Consider the following 21,334-nt stretch of genomic DNA (forward strand, 5'->3'; position numbering starts at 1 on the left):
CCTTTGGGACAAAGAGAGTACCTGGAAACATTTCTCAGCATCATTAAATGTTTCCCATTTACCACATTTAAAGTTTGGATTCCAAGGTTCATGGGCTCCAGTTCTGTACCTCACATCCACATTCGCTGTTGCTTCATCAATAATCAATATTCGATTTTTCCTGAGGATGGCTCTCGCGAGGCACACCAACTGCCTCTGTCCGACACTGAAGTTCGATCCTGATTCTGCTAATTGGGTGTCCAATTTGCCAGGAAGATCTTCGATGCATTCTTTAAGCTGCACCTGTGGATGCAGAAAGAAGGACTTCTTCCTAAACAAAGTAGTACTGACATAGACAAGCCCACTAGACACAAGAGCTCTGAAGTTCTAGTTCTTCTTACACATCTTATATGTCCAGTCACGTGAATGGGAGAGTTACTTCTAATTACTATCTACTTAAAGATGGTTGTGTCAACTCAGGCCAGAACTATTCTCTGACTTAGGAGCACATGGATTTTTTTATTTCTTTTATTTTTAAAAAAAAAATTTTTAATGTTTTTATTTATTTTTGAGACAGAGAGAGACAGAGCATGAGCAGGGGAGGAGCAGAAAGAGAGGGAGACACAGAATCTAAAGCAGGCTCCAGGCTCTGTGCTGTCAGCACAGAGCCCGACACGGGGCTCGAACTCACAGACTGTGAGATCATGACCTGAGCTGAAGTCGGATGCTAACTGTCTGAGCCACCCAGGTGCCCCTGTTTATTTTTAATTATTTTGTTTTATTTAAAAAAAAATTTAGGTTTATTTATTTTGAGAGAGAGAGAGAGAACCTGCAAGCAGGGTAGAGATAGAGGAGCAGAGACAGAGAGAATCCCAAGCAGGCTTCCTACTGTCAACACAGAGCCCGGAGTGGGGTTCAAACTCACAAACTGTGAGATCATGACCTGTGCTGAAACCAAGAGTCAGAAGCCCAACCAACTGAGCCACTCAGGTGCCCCAGGAGCACAAGCTTAATAGGAATCAAGACTCTTCTCTGTTGCCATCAGCAGGCATCATCTGTTCATGCATTGAGAAATATGTACTATGTTAAATAATGCTATTCTCAAAGTAAAGTAAAATATGGAATAATTAATAATGTTCCTTCACAATTTTTAGATAAAAGGTAACAAAGAATTTACAAAGACAAAAAGCAAAAAACAGTGGTTGCTTGGGGCAGAGGGTTAACTGTAAACAGAGAAGAGGGAATTTTGGGATGGTGACAGAAATGTCCTAACACTGGACTGCTATGATGATTAACTACAAATTTACCAAAATCACTGAATCACACTTATAATGAGGGGATTTTCTGGCATGTAAAATTATTTCTCAATAAAGTTCGTGAAAAGAAATCATCTCAGTGTCCCCCATCCCTGCCACATGATGCCCACGAGGAACCTCCCCCTTGGGATTAATTAAGGAAATCGCTCAAAAAATGAAGCCATTTTTCTCAATGTAGTCTAAACATTTAAAAAAGTTAAAAGGGGGCGCCTGGGTGGCTCAGTCGGTTAAGCGTCCGACTTCAGCCAGGTCACGATCTCGCGGTCCGTGAGTTCGAGCCCCGCGTCAGGCTCTGTGCTGACAGCTCAGAGCCTGGAGCCTGTTTGGATTCTGTGTCTCCCTCTCTCTGACCCTCCCCTGTTCATGCTCTGTCTCTCTCTGTCTCAAAAATAAATAAACGTTAAAAAAAAATCATTTGAAAAAGTTAAAAGGATTGTTACGGTTGAGTCAAGCTTCCCAAAATACATTTTGTATAGGAGTTAGTACACCAAAGAGAAGAAAAAAAATTTTAATTATTGCAAGAAGCAAGGTTCTCTAAAGGTATAATCTTGTCAGCACTTTACCATTTTGGAAGGTTTTAAAGTTAAAAAAAAATTCAAACAATGGCAAACCACAGCTCATATATTAGCAAATCTGGAACCTATTTGGGGGATGGCTCTTTCCCAAATTTAATCCATTCTGCTAGACCAGTCAAGTTCATTTACTTCAATCTCGTAAATGTTTTGCAGTGAATGAAAACTCATGAAAAATAGGGCACAACATCACATCTTATTTCCCTCAGACTATGAGTTTAGATAGTGCTTATATTAATCTATCTTCATAAAACTGTAAGTTCCAAAAAACAAACTTTTATTTTTAAACACCAAAGATAAACTGAAACCATACAGTGGTAGAGCTCAGCTCAATGAATACTCATTTGGGAAAATTTTAACAAGACCAAACTCAGGCTCCACTAGGGAGTTAAAGAACAGAAAGTAAATACGTTTCAAATTAAGAGACCAATGGATGAAAGGGTGATGGCCAATAAGCAGGGACACAGAACTACAATGTCAAATGACAAAACACAAGGGTGAGTAAGCAGTGTTTTTACAACATCCTAAATGCTGAAAGTACTTCTGTGAATGGGATTATTGTGCTTTTGATCAAAGTCCAATCCCCAGAAATGGGCAATGTGAGTTAGGATTAAATACAGTATTGGTACCCAGCATTAGCACGAAAGGTACATAAAATCTAAAGAGGAAGATCTGGGTGGTGGGGGCCAGTCCTTGCACTGAAAATTATGAAGTGGAAGATGTCCCTTTAGTCAACCTCTTCCACTACAAGTAGGAGGGCTCATGGGTGATTCTTTTTATGACACCCATTCATCAATCTATAGCCCAGGTGATGGAACTGACCAAGGCTTTTATCAGCTCTGCCTTCTGAGCTGACTTTTGTAATACTTGTATAAGCCTGACTTTGAAGAAAGAACCTCATGCTTGCTCCTGACTCAGATGACGGCTCACCACTAGTCTGGTTTTTGATCCTCCTTTGGGTTGCCCATATTTGCCTGAAGAAGAATAAACAGGTTTCCCAGAAAACAGGCTTTTCTGAGACACACATTTCTTCATTTATGAATCAGGGTTGATTATAAGAATGATACAAACATGAAGGCCCTCTGTAGTGTTTTCACACATTCAAGTTATAATTAAGTACTAGAACCGAGAAAAAGGCGAGAGAGGCAGAACACAGGAAGTGGGAGTTACAACTGGAGAATCTGAAAACCTATCTGATAGTAGAATATTACCGTTCCATTTGAGTGAGATAAGGATTATGTAGGAGGATGTCCTTAATCTTATAAGGTATATATTTATGTATCTAAGGGTGAATTGCAACTTATAATGAAAATTTCTGCAATTTGTTTTCCAGCAGTTGAGCACCACAGAGACTGCAGAAAAGAGGAAGCAAATGTGGCAATATATTAACCAGTGAATCTAGGTGAAGGGTACATGTGTGTTCATGATACTATTACTTCTACTTTCTTGTGATTTAACATTTTTTATTTTATTTTAAGGTTATTATTGAGAGAGAGTGCGCACATGAGTGGGGAAGTTTATTTTTGAGAAAGAGAATCTCAAGCAGGCTCTGTGCTGTCAGTGACATGGGGCTCCATCTCATGAACTGTGACGTCATGACCTGAGCCAAAATCAAGAGTTGGATGCTTAACCGACTGAGCCATCCAGGTGCCCCTGAAATTTTTTAAAAAATTGGGACCTTGAAGCCAGACTGCCTAGGCATGAGTACTGCCAACTGGGCAAGTTCCTGAACTTTCTCTATCTTAACTTCTTGACCTTTAAATAAAACTGTAATAATTCCAAAGGTGTCTACCTTCTAACGTTGGAATATAAAATGAGTCAGTATGTGTAGGGTTTCCAACAGTGTTTGATACAAACTAAGAGATCAATAGGTATCATCTATCCATAATGTGGTCAGTTACCATCCCTTCATGTTCTGCTTTATTTTTCTTCTTCACCTATATCAGCACAGAACTCCAAGAGTTACATTTACAAAACCAAGAGTAAATGAAGTAAAGGGGGAGCCCATTGACCAAAATACATGGCCCAGGGGAAACTGCAAATGCAACATGTCAGGAAAGCAAGAGCTGAATTACATTTCCCCATGTATACACTGCTGATGCTCAGAGTTCTTGGTCTTGGCTTCCTGTATAATGAGATGTACCTGTATTCTAATAGAGATACCATCAGTGTTGAACGTAACTAGATGGTTTCTCCACAGTTCTGACATGATGTACCATATTCTTTAAAACAAAATTTTTTTAATGTTTGTTCATTTATTTTGAAAGAGAAAGAGAGAGAGAGAGAGAGAGCGCGCGCGCATGAGCAGGGGAGGGGCAGAGAGAGAGGGAGACAGAATGCCAAGCAGGCTCCACACCATCAACGAAGAACCTGACGCAGGGCTTGAACCCATGAACTGTGAGATCATGACCCGAGTCGAAATCAAGAGATGGATGCTTAACCAAATGAGCCATCCAGTTGCCCCAATGTACCATATTCTTGGTCACATATCCCAGTATTAAAGCTGTTTTTTTTTTTTTTTTAAAGAAGTAACATACCGCTGAATTTCTGAGTTTTATCTAGTATGATCTTTTGCCCCTTGACTAATAAACTGCTTCATTTCTAGTCATTACTTATATTTAGGAACTTATATTTAGGAACTGCTGGTGCTTTGCAAGTGCCCTTACCGCTACTAATTTCTAATGAACTTTCTTTGGTTTATGGCTATTTGTCAATATATGAAAAAAGAGCCTGGATGAGATGGCCAACTGTCTCCCTTCTGAACACCCAACTCATCCAAGAGAGGAGGAGAAAACACAGCTAAGAAGACTTAAAAAAAAAAAAAAAAGCATCTTTTCCTTTTAATTCAAGTTTTTAAAGAAGAGAAAATAGTAGTGCTCTCTTACTGGCTCTCAAGCTGACCCTGTGAACTTGGGTTCCAGTTTCCAGTTTGGCATCACTTGTAGACCAGCTGACCAGGGTGTTCAGTCCACCTTATAGGGAGCTGCCAAAGATACCAGGTCTCCTGCCATCTGTTAAAGAGCAGGACTGGTTATGATGCTCAGGTTCAGATGTAAAGGGCCACGGCGACGATGGGTAGACTGAACAGGATAAATCCAGAAGAATCTGAATGGCACTAGACTTGTATGCTGAATCCTCTGTATGGCGTCTCTCCAGGTAAATGCACATACACTACACCATGGGTACAATTTTTAGGGAAGATTCTTATTCCATAGTGTAAAGGCCTGGAGATTCTAAGGAATCCAGGTGAAGAGTCCCTGACCTACTACAGAATGATCCCAACCTCCCTGAGCAGGCTCATGAAACCTTTACAATGACTGTGAAAAGGTCTATTGCATTTCATCTGCCAGGAGTATGATCCAGATGATAAAAGCAATAAGGTGCATGAGAGAAAATTTGGAGAATTCAGAAAAGTCAAAGAGGAAAAGAAAAAAAAAAATCACTTATCATTACTCCCCAAATAAGCAAGGTTTATGTTTTGATGCCTTCATCAGGTACATGTTCCAGAATCTATATACGCTTGAAACAGCTGGAATCATACTGTAAAATACAATGATATATCCAAGTTTTGAGAAAATCTGCCAAACCTTTCGTTGAAAAACATACACACGTCATGAAGAAACAATTCCTAGAGCAATACAACTCCGGCATGACTTCTCACTCTGAGAGGTAGCGCCGAAGCAATGAGGTCAGCTGCATAAGCAACACACGAAAACCACTCACTTCACTTTGTTAAACCATGATGTTTATTCCTATTTATAGGAAGTTCCAAATGCAGTTGAAAATAAAGGTAAATCTTACCATTACCACTTGCAACACATCACTTTTAGAATTCTAGCAGGTTACAAAATTTTATTTTAATTTTGGCAGAAGAAAGGAGATGAAATACAAGTGATGATCAAAGTTCTAAGATTTTATATGGTTTGTCTCCTAATTAACATTTCTTCATGGTCCTGGGACAATGTGTTTCTAGAGTAATTTTACTATCTGGGAATCTATGAGGAGAGATCTCAAGCTCTGAAACAAAGAGAAAAATGATTTGCCAGTAATTCCTGTTTTATTGAGGTGTGCCACAATCACACCATTAAGTTTATCACAGGAGTTCAAGAGCAGTGGATCGTCCTATTTTTCCCTAGGTTTGATGGCTAACTGTTGTTCTACACACCTCCTCTTCTAGAATTTCACTGGAGAAAGACTCACAAACTTAACTGAAATAAGAGATCAAGTGCTTTCAAGTAGGAAGGACAAGGTGAAGTATTCGACCCAATTTAGGCAAATAAAATCCCTTCAGTTACTGGAAAGCAGGGTGGGTGTGTAAAGACTCAGCACTGACATGCCTTCAGAAACCAGAATTACTGGCAGGAAACGGCCGAGCTTCCAACTCTCCCCGCTCACAGTCACAGCTCACCTATAAACTGAAAGATTTCAGAGTGTTCCCTGGAAGGGTGACACTAAATGACAAACACACTGAGGCAAAACAACCACAATGTGAGTGATCAGTCACTGGGATCTGTGAGATTTTTTTTAAAAAGAAATAAGCCACACGTTCCCAAAAAGAAAAGATCAAATATTTAGTACCTATTTATTAGGTACTTTTTAAATGTTTATTTATTTATTTTTGAGAGAGAGGGACAGAACAGGAAAGGAGCAGAGTGAAAGGGAGAGAGAATCTCAAGCAGGCTCCACGGTGTCGGCACACAGTTGTGAGATCGTGACCTGAGCCAAAATCAAGAGTTGGACACTGAACTGACAGAACCACCCAGGTGCCCCTTAAGGGCTGACTTTTTAAAAGCAAAAGACTGAGCTAGGTCCCATGAGGGATTAGAAGTCCAACATTTGGAAGTATGATGTGGTTTCTGACTTCCGGGAGCTTGAAATCAATTGCAGAATGAGGGCAAATACACAGAACGATTAGTGTTAAAATATACAAACCAACAGCATCTTAACAGCCGATATCCTTCCATGCCCTTCCATGCAAGGGCAGGGAATTTCAAAGAGATGGTCCAAATGGAAACACTGCACAAATAACAGAAAATCCTCTAGAGATGAATATATCGGTATAAAAACTTAGCAAAAGTTCTGGGGTCCTGTTACCTACATTTACTCAGTAGCATTAAAATGACACATTTGTCAAAAATAATTATTACACATTCTAGCTGTATTATTTACCTTTACAAACACTTTCTTATAAAACTTCAAAGCATTTCATTAGGATGAGCTCATTTATCTTTCAGTTAATAATGAAAAACTATGACTGTCTCTATTTAGTGGGTGCCCCCTAAGAACAGAGAAGTGAAATATACGTTGCAGGCTAACTGGCCACCAAAACTTGAATCCATAAATATAACCTCAAGCTTTGCTGAAGACAAGTAAGATACGTATCTAGTTGCTTTGCAATCTAGGAAGAAAGTTAACTGTGAAAACATGAGACACTTCATTTTTGGTTCGCATCATCATCAATACATACATTTTAAGTATATCCACGTCATCAATGTTCTCCTGGGTGGTCGACAGTCAGTTAAACCAGTTAAGTTCCCAGTAACTACCTGCAATGTTCCAGAAGTACGTACATATATACTGATGGTAACGAGTTTAAAATAATTGCATTTTATAAGTTACCTCTGTTAAGGCACTCCACAGTTCCTTGTCCGTATGTTCATTAAAGGGATCCAGATTTTTCCTCATTGTTCCAGTGAATAAAACAGGTTCCTAAATATTCCAGAATAGTGAATGTTATTACTGTAGCCTCTTTTCATTTTATTTCGATGCTAAATTCCAAAACAGAATTAAAATATAAAAACCAGAATTCACTACAATCGTTAACACGAAGGTTGCAGATGCCTGTTTACAAAATAGTATATCTATTAATTTTCCATCCTACAAAGTTTGACCCCCAGTGTCTTCTGGACCACTGAACACTAACAGAAGAAACTGCTGAAGCGTGTCGTCTTAAGAAGAAACTGAAGAAGAGAAATGAAGGTTTGGTTTTTGAAAATGCTTTCCTAGTAATATCTGCTTAAACAGGAAAAACAAGGATATAATTATTTGAGGGGCTTTACATCAAGAGATGTGAGTTTATTATCAATCCTGGTGTGACACTGGAAAACATCAACAGGACAATTAGTTGACATTTGTGACTCAAAGCAAACTCTCAAGTATGTTCCCATTTGCACTGATGAAGAAACCAGGATATTTCCTCCTTCGGTAGAAGAGTTTTCTTGGATTGGGAATCTGTCCCCATGTGCAAAGGGGACATCCTGTTTTTTGTCCAAAGAGAATGTAAACTAATGGGCCCAGTGGCGCCTTTATTCTCGAGGAGATGCCTATGGTTTTGCATCAGCTAATCCCCACATTATCTTGTCTGTGCATCAGGATTACATGCCTCACAGAACCTCGTTATTAACTGCAAGGGGAGGATAACCTGAAACCCATTGTGACGTGCGTCATAATAAAATGATTTTAATTTAAATAGCTCTTCCTATTCATGTGCTTCAGGAGGAGCCACAATTAAATTACTCTTGCAATATATGCCTCCTTCTGGGTTTCAGGAGAGAATCTGGTGCATAACCTTAGGTAGGCCATTAACGTTTTCTTCTGGAAGGCTCTGATAACCCAGGCCGTAAGAACACGGACAGCAGACACTAGAGGTGGTACAGCACCGAGATGCACACAGATGGGGGAATCAGAGAAGACTGGACTCTTCCACAGGCATCCAAGCACGGCTCGAGGGAATCGCCAGCCTCAAATCTTGCCTGACCTTGGGGCTGGACTATTCCTCCTCTCTTCTCAAAAGCCTGAGAGGACTAAGAAGGTAAATGTTTCTCAAGCCGCGAAGAAGAATGACACTCAGAGAGCCTCCTGGACCGTCTTTTCCTATGGTCTCAATTTTAAGACTGAGGAGGGACAAATGGATGCAGAAGACAGAGACGTGTGCCACCAAAAAATGTGCATGCCTAAAGGCAAATTCCAAATATTGAAAGACATTTAAAAAGGACACATCATTTTTATAAAGTTAAGTGGCCAATATGCCCCAAAAGCACTGAAAAATCACTGGTCATTCAATGTTTCAAAAATAAATTACTGAACTGCACGATCCCAAGACCCCAGTTAAAAGTCACCCTTAACTTTCTCATAAGCCTTCTCCCTGCTGCATCTGTGTTTTTCTCCTCTTCTTATAAGGACACTTATCACGGGATATATGCATCACCCAGTCGATCTTGAGATCCTTCACTTAATTACACCTCCAAAGACCACGGTACCAGGGGTTAGGACTTGGACATATCTTTGGAGGAACCACAATTCAACCCAATACAGCACCCTTTTTCCTATTATCTACTGCAATACTTATTTTATCTTTCTACTATTTTAATTTTGGGGCACAATTTTATATGCAAAGCTTCATAAAAGAAAATTTTCACCGTCATAAATAAATAGTCTACCCTAAAACTACCGAACTTAAGACCAAAGACTGAACAACAATTTAAGCAACGGTAAGAGTTCCTTGTCAGGGGAATAATCATCATTCTATTTGGGATTTTAAATTCTTCATTCATCCTACTTCAGAAATTCTTCAGATTCTACTTGATCTTACTTTGTAATTATCAACTCAAAAGAGTCCATCAAGGCCAATGTGTCTCCTCCTCCAGCTGATTCTCTGAGGTTTATAAAAACGACAGGGCCAGATGGGGGAGGGCTGCTACCCAACCTTCCTCACTTCCTGATGCTCTGCCCCGTCCCGCCAAGGCTCTGAACCATGGGCAGTATCCACTCTGAGGACTGGTGGTTAAGGAGATGAAGGGGCTGAAAGAGAACAGGTGAAGGGATGGGCTTCAAGCCAGTGAAAGAAGTGGGAGGTGGTCTCTGCTCATAGCAACCACGAGCCTATCCAGGTTTACATGACCTGTTGGCCTTCATGTGCCTGTCACAGCGCAAATGCACATCCGGTAAGAAGTCTAGGAAAAAGTGTCCACCAGGCTTTCAAAGTACACTCTATGGAAGTGTTACCTAAGCTCACCTACCAAAAAACTGCCTTGTTGTTAAAAGACAGACCCTTCTTCCTTTGTGAAACGATGAAAAGGCCCTGTATCTGCCCATTTGGGAGCCACTGTTTGGGTGGTTCAACAGGACAGGCACAGGAGCACACGTTTAAAGTTCGATCGCCTACTTCATTAACAGGAAGGGTCCCTCTCGTCACCCCCTTCACCTTTTTCTCTTTGGGAAAGTTCCTGAAATGGATCCATCTCTCCAAAGACTGGGGCACTAATGTGGGATTTGTTGCCGAGATCGAAGTTGCTCACTCTGATGCTGAGCCTGCAGCAGCTTTATGCTGAGTTTTAAACAGAGACCTCAGCTATCTGTAGGCCTTAAGGAGGCCCTGCTAATTATCAGCAAGTCACTGCTATCATAAATAGAAAAAGTTACATTTTCAGCATTTCCCAATGCAAGAAGGGTCCCCACTTAAATCCATACAGTCAACCTAAAGGGATACAGTAGGCGACTGCTCATGTTTAGTTAGCAGCTATTAGAACAAAGTAGTTCAGTAAACTAGAATATTTTTTTCTGTTATGACATGCCAAAGATGTATTTCAAAATGAGCACAATTTCGATCAAAACATGAATGAAGAGAATGATTTATTAAAAGATTAGCTGAATGAAGCTGCCTTTTTCTTTAAAAGCAGCAGGCAATTTGTTAACAGTGTCTGTTTTACTATGCCCGTGTGCTTTATGCATGGTGCTCGTTTTGGTTTCTATCTATTCTGCTTTTATCCACTTGCCAAGTAAGAAACCACTATATTATCTTCAAAAGGTGATAAAAGTATTCACAGGAGACACACACTGCAAAAGCAGATAAGGGTCAAATTAATTATCATTTCTGATAGATACTATTATTTAAAGTACCCACCTCCAAGCAACTGAAGTTAATAAACTAATCTTATAATGAATAAGTGTTGTAAAAAATGTTTGCAGGCAGAACATTTCAGTGCAGAGATTTATGGTAGGACATACAACCTTCATGTAAACATATACACTAAATATATTAGCCTAAGTATATATTTTTCTGAAGGTACACAATTAAACCTCATTTAATAAGAGTTAGCTGGCATGCTATGGTTAGGTAAACCAATGTTTTTGTTTGGGGTAATATTTTAACTGAAACATTAGTATCAAACCTGGTTTGTTTGTTTTTTGTTTTTTTTTTTTTTATCAGTTTCAAGTTGACTTTTTTTTTTCTTTTTATCTTTTGTGCCATGTTCAGCAATTTTTTCCTTTGTTACAAACATACCACAAGTTCGTATCAGCCATGTGACCCAAAATGGCCACCTCTGAATCAAAGCATTTGGCGTAGTAAACTGATAATCCCTCAACACAACGGGGAGACGGAGAACCATGGTCTTGTTAGCCCTTTTGTGTATGCTACTGGAAGACAAACCTCTCATTATCCCAAAAAGAAACCCTACCCACTAACCTTCAGAAGCTTAAAACGACCCTGGTCCAAGACAAAAACCATACAAGTGGTTACAAACCAGGCAGAGAAAGCACAACACTTTACTGTACCCTAATCACTCCAGCCCCCAACCAGGAAACCTCCCTCTACTAAAATATATCCTCCAGAGCGGCTGCTGGTTCCATGCGTCCTGACAGCTACGTTTTCATTTCTGAGCCGAGGACCCTTATTAAGGGCAGCTCGTCTCCCAGTTGCAAGAATGAGACAATCACCTGAAGTAGCTTTAAATCTTGATTTCCTTTTTTTTTCTTTTTTTTTTTTAAATCCTGTAGCCCCTGAATGAACCGATCATCATCCATATTCAGAAGAAAAGAACATTGTTTGCCAACAAAGGAAAAAGAATTTAAGTCGTGTAAAGTCCTCTTTCGATACAGAAAGGTCAGGAGCTCTGGGGAGCAGTTCCAAGGGCTTTAATGAAGACTTCAGTGTCAGAAACAAAAGGCCGACTCCATTAGGCTAGAATCCAGTTGTATTTCTTTACTAGTAACAGCATACCCACCTCTTCTCTCTCTCTGAGTTTTGTTCTCAACAAGGGAAGAAAAAAAAAAGAGAGAAAAGAAAACCAGGTAATAATGAAGAAGTCTTAAAGAGACAGCTTCGCTTAGCCTTTTCCAACCCACTGAGGATAACCCACGGAATAGAAATACCAAAGGAGCACAGTGGACTGCTTAAAAAATATCTAGGTTTTGCTTTGATTTTAATAAGTCTATTAAATATAAAAAGCGAATCTGTTTAATCACGATGAAGATGATAGCTGTTGATCTGTGCCAACCCTTGGGGTGCAATCGTAAATAATGAATTTGCATGGAATCACTTTTCAACTGAAAACATTTTCTTGGTGCCAAAAGGAAAGGGGCCTTAGATGTAGAGAATCCACCCAAAAAAGTTTTGAAATCCGTTTTTCCAGATCCTTTCAGATAAGTAAGTTATTCCCTAAATATAATCTCATCTTGCTATTCTCTTTGGGGAATGTGTTTAACTATTTAAAGACGCAAAGGAAGCGCAAAGGAGCGCAAAGGAAGTGTCCATTTTGGCTACCCATTCTGTTTGTAAAATTATTTAGAAAGCACTTTCATGTTTTCCTTCCTCCATAAATTGTACAAATCAAGGAGTACATTCAAAGAATACAGTGTTTTCCCAAGTTCCCTGCGGGACTGGCCCCCAACTATCCCCACCGCTCCCTTGCCTCCCGTTCCCACGACGGCCCTGGCTGCTATCACACCTCTCCCAGTTCTGATCTCTGATGGCGTGGTCAGCAGTGACTGAGACGAGCCTGGCAGCGCGGGGCGGCCACGGAAGCTCACCGCTGCAGCCAGGATCACAGCGAGACAGAGCCAGGGAACAGGGCGCCGACCTGGCTCACCTAAACCGGGAACTCCAAGCAACATGCCTTCATTCTGCTCTGCAGAGACAGCTCCAAACTCCCTAGTTCCCTAAATCAGGGTGTTGAGACACAAGGAAACGGTTTCCTATTCATTTTGGTGGAAAGAGTGGTGGAAGTCGTCCTTTAAGGGACCAGGCCAACAGCTGTTCCCACCTCTGCAGCCAGTCACACTGTCAAGAGAGAGGGCTCTCAGCTCTAGCAAGGTAAGATTTCGAGTATCTTCTCCTGACGCTAGCCCATGACACGTAAGGGAATTCACCCCTTTTCCTAAATTGATTTTCTTTTGGTGCTGAGTGTGCCTTGAGTTAACTGTATCCAGCAGCCTTTGTTTCCTTACTGGAAAACAGGGCTAACCCTGTAGGGCTGCTGTGAGAATCAGGACCACCACCAGGGCTCGAGGTACGGGGCTAACACGTATCAGGAGCCCAGCCAAGCAGGGAACAGTGAGGGAACGTGGTTTTCAAACTGCAGGTGCAGCCAACGGATCATGAAATCAATTCTGTGCCTCATGACCATTTTGCCTTTTCTATGAACTAGAACAGAATGGATATAATAGCAAGTAGAGTGCAGAGCACTAAGAGTAATCGTGTTTTGTGGAATATTTGTGTCTGCATGGGTGTGCCCGCGGAATTGTGATACACAGCAGTTGTAGGGGGGACTGCAGTCACCAATGTGCTCTGGTCCCTGGAGGAGCGGTTACCTGCCCGAGAACATCCTTGACATAAACAGGAACCCTGGCTCTGCCACATGCTCGTAAAGTGGGTTAAACTCATTGTGCCTCAATGTTTAAATGGGTCAGATGAAGATAACCATATAATTGTGAGGATGAAGGCGGAGACAGTAGGGAAAGAGGCTCAAATATGTGAAGGATTCCACAAATATTAGGAGTTATTCACACTTGTGTAACTCATCTGAGATTAAAACAAGCACAGGAGCAACAGAAATTGGAGACACAGCCTCCGGAAGAGCTAGAAAAAAGCAAGCATGTGGGGGGAGTGGAGAAAGGATGCCAGGGTCTTCAGGGGGCACTGCAGCGTATCAGTGGGGTACAGAGCGGTGGTCGGGAAAGAGCAGGTGGGAGGGAGGCCAGAAAACAAAGTGATGTTCTCTCTTACTCCTGGCGAGAAGAACGCTGATAGGTTTCTGTTACACTTCACCCTCGAATTCTTATTGTGCACACTTTTGTTTCACTCTTTTAAGTTGATAGAAATAATCTGGTTTGTGTGATAAGCAACAGATGTAAAGGAAATCACCAAGGATCACAAAAACATAAATAGAAATTAAAGAGCAAAGTCCTTCCAGAACCTGTTACTTACCTCTACGTAAGTAACCAGAACACCCAAAAGACTAGTGCCCTGATCCTTAGTAAAAATAGTTACTATTTCCTAAGCATTTCTAAGAGCAAGGCATTGGGCCACAGACGTTTTCTCATCCGGTTAAATCTTCATGACAAATCTGTGAGGCATCAATTACTAGACCTGGCTTAAGGACGAGGACACTGTAGCTCGGAGGCCAAGTGATGTCATCAGGGTCACTCACACAGTCCTGAGACTGGGCCGGAATAAAAATGTGGGTCATGTGATCTTAAAGATTCTATCCTGGCTGCCTCCTAGAAGATACCCTGGGACCCTTTACACATTACACGGTCTCTCTAGACTCTCTTTAATCAACAAACATTGCCCCTTAGAGACAAAGGCACACAAAGTGAAAAATGAAAGGTTGTGTGTTTACAATGGTTGGTGATCATTATCTCCATGGGTACAAAGCTTAGTACTGTTTTGTAAGCATGCTCTCCGGAGTATGCACCTACAGCATGCTCCAAAGTAGGGTGGGAAGTTATGGAAGAGGACCAAAACCTGTGGTGATGTCAAGGTGTATTTAGTCTTTGCTCAGATGTGCTTCCAAAACATTACTGGCAGAGCCAAGAAACATCCAACGTTATTTCTTTATTTATACAGTTCTTTTATGTACACAAGCATACAACCATTTCTTATTAAGAAGCATTAAAAATAACACGGGACGTGTTCCTAGGTCCTTTCATCCAAGGACATGAAAGTACTTTACAGGCACGCCCATTGTTTCTGCTCACTAATCTCGTTTGGCCCATTTCAGAGATAGGTACAACCGAAATACAAAACTTGGGAATTTCAACTCATTTACTTTCTACTGTAGTCACGAAGTCATGAATCTAACAGCCAGAGGAAATCTTTAAACATAGGGGTTGAAAGTGCTGCAAATTTCTTTCCATTTTTCCTGAAAGGGATATTTTAAAAAACAAATTTCTTTTTTCCGAATGGATAAAATAGATGAAGATGATGACAAGGTGACAGGTGGAAAAAAGGTCACCAGATGTACCGTGAGGACCATTTCATAATGTATGTAAGTACCGAGTCACAGTGTTATACACCTGAATCTAATACTGTATGTCAATTATTCTTCAATTAAAAAAAAAAGAAAAAGCATAGAAGCATCAGGGATAGGAGAGTTATTAAAAATTTTTTAATTGTGCTAAAGTACACATAACACAAAATTTACCACTTTAATCATTTTTAAGTGACCAATTCGGTGGTATTAAAATGCATTCACATCACTGTGTAGCCATCACCACCGTCTAGGTCCACAATTCTTCTTTATAATTCCAAACTCTGTACCCATTAAACACTAACTCTCCATCCCTCCCTCTAGCCCCTGGCGACCACCATTCTACTTCCTGTCTCCAGGAAACTGACTGCTTAAGTACTTCATGGGAGTGGAATCCTAGGGTATTTGTCCTTTTGTGACTGGTTTCTTTCACTTGGCACAACGTCAAAGTTCATCTATGCCTTAGCTCATGTCAGAATTTCCTTCCTTTTGCAGGCCGGATAATAGTCCACTGTGTGAACACACCACACTTTCTCCACTCACCTACCTAAGGACATCTGGACCACTCACACATTTTCGCTCTTGTGAATACCACTACTATGAATATGGGTGTACCTCTTAGAATTTGTTTTCGATGATTTTGGCTACAAAATCAGAGGTGGAGTTGGTAATAGGATAAGATCATTCTATATGATCATTCCTATGTGATCCTATTTTTGTATTTTTAAGGAAACTCTGTTGTTTCCCACAGTGGCCTCATTTTATACCCACACAAGCAATGAACAAGGGTTCAAACTCTCCCACTAACTTCCAAGCACTTGGTGTTTTCTTTCCCTTCCCTCCCTCTCTCCCTCCCTCCCTTTCTTTTTTTTTTTTTTTAAGTAATCTCTATACCCAAGGTGGAGCTTGAACATATGACCCCAAGATTAAGAGTCACATGCTCTACTGAGCCAGCCAGGTGCCCCAGTGTTTTCCGTTTTATTGATAGTAGTGACTATTGGGGATGAGATGGCATCTCATTGTGGTTCTGAAAGGAGTATCCTGATTTTAAAAAAAAAATTTTTTTTAATGTTTGAGAGAAAGAGAGTGTGCATGCACATGCATGAGTAGGGGAGGGGCAGAGAGAGACAGAGAGAGGGAGACACAGAATCTGAAGCAGGCTCCAAGCTGTCAGCACAGAGCCTGATGCAGGGCTCAAACACGCTGATGGCAAGATAGTGACCTGAGCCAAAGTCAGATGCTCAACTGACTGAGCCACCCAGGCTCCCAATACCTTCTGAATTTTTACTGAAACTGAAATGATGGACCACAAGGAATGAAAGGTGCTTCTACTGTGCATTATCCAATCACTAAAACATTTCCTGAAAGTCATACTTCTATTAAGAAGCAGAATGAGGGAACAGAATCAAAGCCCAGAAAGAGATGGCCAACTGCACCCTCCATCATCACAGCAGCCAGGTCCTGGGTCTGCGAGCAGCACTCCACAGCCGCTGACCCAGTCCTCACAACGGCTCCAGGAGATGCCTTTTGTGGGAGAGAAACCTGAGGTCCAGAGACATGGGATTCCTTGTCCTGTATTTTTCTCACTATTCTCTACTGCTTCCTGGTTACAATCATTTACCAATGGCTAGATTCTAAGTCTCCCCAAAGCATCCATATACACAGTAATTCTCAAAGCCCACCAGTTTCACAGAAAGCCCTCCATGGAGAGAATTACCTTTGAGAAGTTACATTTCCTACAGCAAAAGTCTACCACTAAAACATTTAAAATCCACATTTCCCTACAGAAGCCTCTCAGGAGCTAAACCTATCATTCATCATTTTCTTTTCAGAATCATGTGGTTATCAGTGGATAAGTCTGGGGTACTTGGGGAAGTTAGAGTCCAGACATTTCACTGGGTAAGTTATTAAATCACACACACATGCACGTGCACGCGCCCAAAAACAAAACCTGGTATCCGATGAAAATACTTGCTGTTAAAAATATGTTCTATTGGGGCAAAAGGATCAATCCTTCAACTTAAAAAAAAAAACAGGAATAAAAGTAAAAGCAATTAAATTTAGGTTCTCTTATAAAAAGGACATGTGAGGATGCTCTGACTTGTATACCTGAGGTATGATGGACATTTTCTTCCTTAAGTCGTGGAGCCCAATTTCAGTTGTCAAGATCTTATCAATCCAAATTTTACCTTCTGGTTCTGACAATCTAAAAAGGGCCGAGATGAGGGAACTTTTTCCAGCTCCTGTTCTTCCCACAATGCCAACCTGTAAAGAGATCCAGGAGGGATTAAGAAGTCACAAAACACAATGTATCAGGAGAAACTCTGGTTGTTGAAGACAGATTAAGGAAGTTCTATATTGAATGTAGTCCAAGAGTTTCTCAACTTTGGCACTGTTGACATTTTGGGCTGGATTATTCTTTGTTGTAGAGAGCTGTCCTGTACATTGTAAAATGTTTGTCGCTATCCCCGCGCTCTACCTACTAGATACCAAAAGCACCTCCCGATTGTGGCAACCGAAAATGTCAGACATTAACAAATGTCCCTTGTGTCCCTTCGGTGGGTGGGGGAACTGCCCCTGGTTGAGATCCATTGGTCTAAAGAAAAGTTAAAAATAGCACAATCAGCCTGCCAGCAGTGAAAACCCAGCAATCTACTAAGTGGTTGATAAGTAAGTTTCAAAATTAGCTTTATTCCTAGTGACTGGTTATTTTGAACCTTGAGAATTTCTTGGATAATTTTAGTTTGTCAACAAGTCAGAAGCAATACATAAACAGGTAATCATTTTCCCAGAATTCTATTACATAAGAGGTGATATAATTATTCTTTGGTAGAACAACGAAATCATTTCTGGCTATTAAACACCTGATTACATTCTGTCTCAAAAGGAAACATCTTAACGTTTTAAAATGCAAGTCTCAGTGTCTTAAAAAACAGTAGCCAGTAGCTGAAATACCCATAATGAGATCATCATCGACAACAACAACACAAATAACATTTGCTATTTATATGGGGCCTTTCATCTGAGCAGTTCAAAAGGCATTTTACAAAGTAATTAATACTCACAATTACCCCCTTGGGAAAAATACGTGTCCAGTATCAGTCTGGTTATTAGAACCAAAGCACAAGGAAATTAAATACACTGACAATAAGATCAAAGAATCAATATAAAGCAGGTAAAATGCCAGTCAGGAACGAAACTGTATTGCACAAAATTGGTTTTCAGCTGTGTGCATTTAAACCTATATGCAGAAACTGTTGTGTTTTTTGTTTTGTTTTGTTTTGTTTTTGCTTCTTCTTTTTTTTTTTTTTTAAACCAAAGAGCTTGCCCAATGACAAATTCCCTGGTGGGAGCTTCCCAAGAGATGATATCATCTCATCTAGGTATCTGGAATCAATGAAGGGCACAGGACAGGCTTTCAAACATTTGTAAATTTTTAAAACTCACAACTTTCAACAGAGAATAACTTTCTGAGCACTGATTCTATGCTGGGAACTTTACATATTATCTCATTTGAGTACTTCCCAAGTTTTAAAGCTTAACTTACACAATGATCATTGATGGCATTTCAAGAGTGAGTCTACTTTTATAGAGATAAACGTTAGGAAAAGTGGCTTCACCAAATTTTATAATCTTCACAGCCACTTTATACCCTACAGTAGGTCCTAGTTTATATTTCACAGATGGGTCATGTTCTGAACATGGGTAGGTCCTAGTATACTAGTCTAGACATACATGGCTTCTGTGTGCTTCTGTGTATTTCTCCGTGTTCTCAAATGTAAATCAACAGGTATCAAGATACAGGCAAGAATTGTGTCTCTGAGAACGTGTGGATGTTCCCGTGCTATCATCACAACTAAAACTGATCCATCTGTGCAAACTGGAACATTTGTAGACTTTTGGTAAAGGGCTGGGATATGAGAGGGGGGCAGAGGCCTGCCCACAACCACAGGTCTGTGGTCTCCAAACTCGTAAAAACAAACAGGAAATTCAAAGAAAACCTGGTTCTGGCTATTTCCCTCTACTCTCCAGTCATCAAAACCATAGCCTGTGTCTTTCACAGTTCACCAAGAGGTTGTATTACATAAGAGGTGTATTACATAAAAGGAAATTTCCCACGGAGAATATCACCAATATCAGTTAGTTTACATTCTCAAAACCAAAGAAATACTTGAAGATACTCTTATTTTAGCTGATTTGCAACTATCCCCATATGTTTTCCCAACTAGGCTGAGGCTGGTTCCTGACAACCACACCAGCACGTTAGACATTTCTAGATCAAATCTAGATCAAGTTCTCTTTCTAGATCAAATAAGAGATAAACACAAGGAAAGTGGCTTCACCAAATTTTATCATCTTTATAGCCATTTTGTACCTTACAGTAGGTCCTAATCTATATTTCACAGAGGAGTCATTTTCTACACATGGGTAGGTCCTAGTATACTAGTCTAGACATAACATGGCTTCTGTGTATTTCTCCGTGTTCTCAACGGAGATCTCTTCTAGATCAAATGCAACATGATTAACACACAATTTCCCACTCAAAATAGCTGCTTTTTCCAACTTCTCCATTTTAATCTCATGACTTCTTTCCTGGGCTCATGGGCTCAACACATTCACCTTCCTTTTCCAGCTTTCTCCTAGTCCCGCATGGTATCAAGCCCTAAAGATGCTACCTCCACAATGTTTTATGATTCAGTCCCTGACCTGAGTGCAAGGCTGTGTTACCTTGATTTAGTTTTTTTGAGAGAGAGCGTGCACGCGAGCAGGGGAGAGGGGCAGAAGGAGAGAGAGAGAGGGAGAATCTTAAGGAGGCTCCAGGCGCCAGATGTGGGGCTCGATCCCAGGACCTTGGGATCATGACCTGAGCCAAAATCGAGGGTCGGACATTCAACTGACTGAGCCACCCAGGGACCTCTGCATTACCTTTTAGAAAACAAAACTCTTTTCTTGACCATAATCAGTGCAAATGAATGCAGAAACTTAATAAATACTAGTCATAACCCTAACACTTTGATTTAAAACCATTCTTTAGAGGATGTATTTTCTTTGTGGAATTAAGTGTATGCATATGTTAAGATACAAGCTCGTATATTTACACAAAATGAGATTAATGTGAACATATTGTAGTAATCTGTTTTCACTTAGTATTTCAAGAAAATATTTTAATGGCCATATAATATTACCGTATATGCGATCATTTATTTAACAAACCCTCCATTTGGGGACATTCAGGCTGTATCCAATATTTTGCGATTGTAAGTAGTAACTCTGTGTTAAATATCCTTGAAGCCAAATCTCTGAAAACAGCCCTAATTACTTCCTTGAGATAAACTCTCAGATGTGGAATTGCTGAGAAACAGGTATAAGCACTTTCAAAGGAGGCTGTCAAGTACTGCCAAACTACCCTCCAGAAACAGGACACCAGTTTTGGCCCCCACCTGTTTTCTCTGTGCATTCACGCACCTGGGCGTGACAGCTTTGTTTTAATCCACATCAGTCTGATTCCAAACAGCGGACTCACTTTCGCCATTACGACCTGCTAGGGGAACAGGGTGGCTACTGGCTCCCTCTCCCCTGCCTCTTCCCACCGTGGATCACGGGTGCCCTCCTCTCAGAATGAGCTTCTACAGGGCAGCTCCCTGCCTGTCATGCGGTCCCAGGAAGTCCCTTCTACGGGAGTGTCCCAACTGACTCTCCGTCCTTAACCTCCACGAGTTGGCTCCCTTGGGGTGACCCAGAAGGTCGTGAAGATGAAACGTGAGAGTGTGTGCTACACACCTGGTAATTCATTCCCTCAAATGCTCTTCACTCGCTGGATCAAGGCATCACGCCTCTGCTTACGCTGGTCCCACCAGCCCGGACGCCCTTCCCATGCTTTCCACCTGATGAGATCCTACCCACATGTCACCAAGTCTACCTCAAGTGCCTAATACCTCGGAAATGCTCCTCCTGCTCCTTCATGTGGGCTCCTCCCACCCAGAAGAGGTAGGTCATCTTTTTCTAAACTTCGATAAAAACTCTGACCGCCTTCTAGCTTATTTAGTAGCCATTTTTATACAACCTTCTTTCTTCTACTGGACTTTTTTCTACTGGGATCTGAAACGGATTCAGCTTTGTATTCTTTGTATTGCATGCGGTGTCCCACGCCAAATGGGCATTTTGTACAGAATTGAGGCGTTTAAGTCAGGATAGAGAAACTTATGGAAAATCTATC

At 40.8% G+C, this 21,334-nt stretch overlaps 1 protein-coding gene across 3 annotated transcripts in view; it reads right to left on the bottom strand.

Annotated features, from left to right (window-relative positions):
- Positions 1–21,334, bottom strand: part of ABCC4 (ATP binding cassette subfamily C member 4) — a 263,778-nt gene that overhangs the window by 23,430 nt on the left and 219,014 nt on the right. For all 3 annotated transcript variants that reach the window (XM_030312762.1, XM_030312755.1, XM_030312770.1), the window contains 3 exons: positions 17,227–17,382; positions 7,487–7,576; positions 110–282 (listed from right to left, as the gene is read on the bottom strand). In XM_030312762.1, coding sequence (XP_030168622.1) covers positions 110–282; positions 7,487–7,576; positions 17,227–17,382 — 419 coding nt within the window. The remainder of the gene's footprint in view (positions 1–109; positions 283–7,486; positions 7,577–17,226; positions 17,383–21,334) is intronic.

The sequence above is a fragment of the Lynx canadensis genome, chromosome A1 (genome assembly GCF_007474595.2).
Source record: "Lynx canadensis isolate LIC74 chromosome A1, mLynCan4.pri.v2, whole genome shotgun sequence".
NCBI lineage: Eukaryota > Metazoa > Chordata > Mammalia > Carnivora > Felidae > Lynx > Lynx canadensis.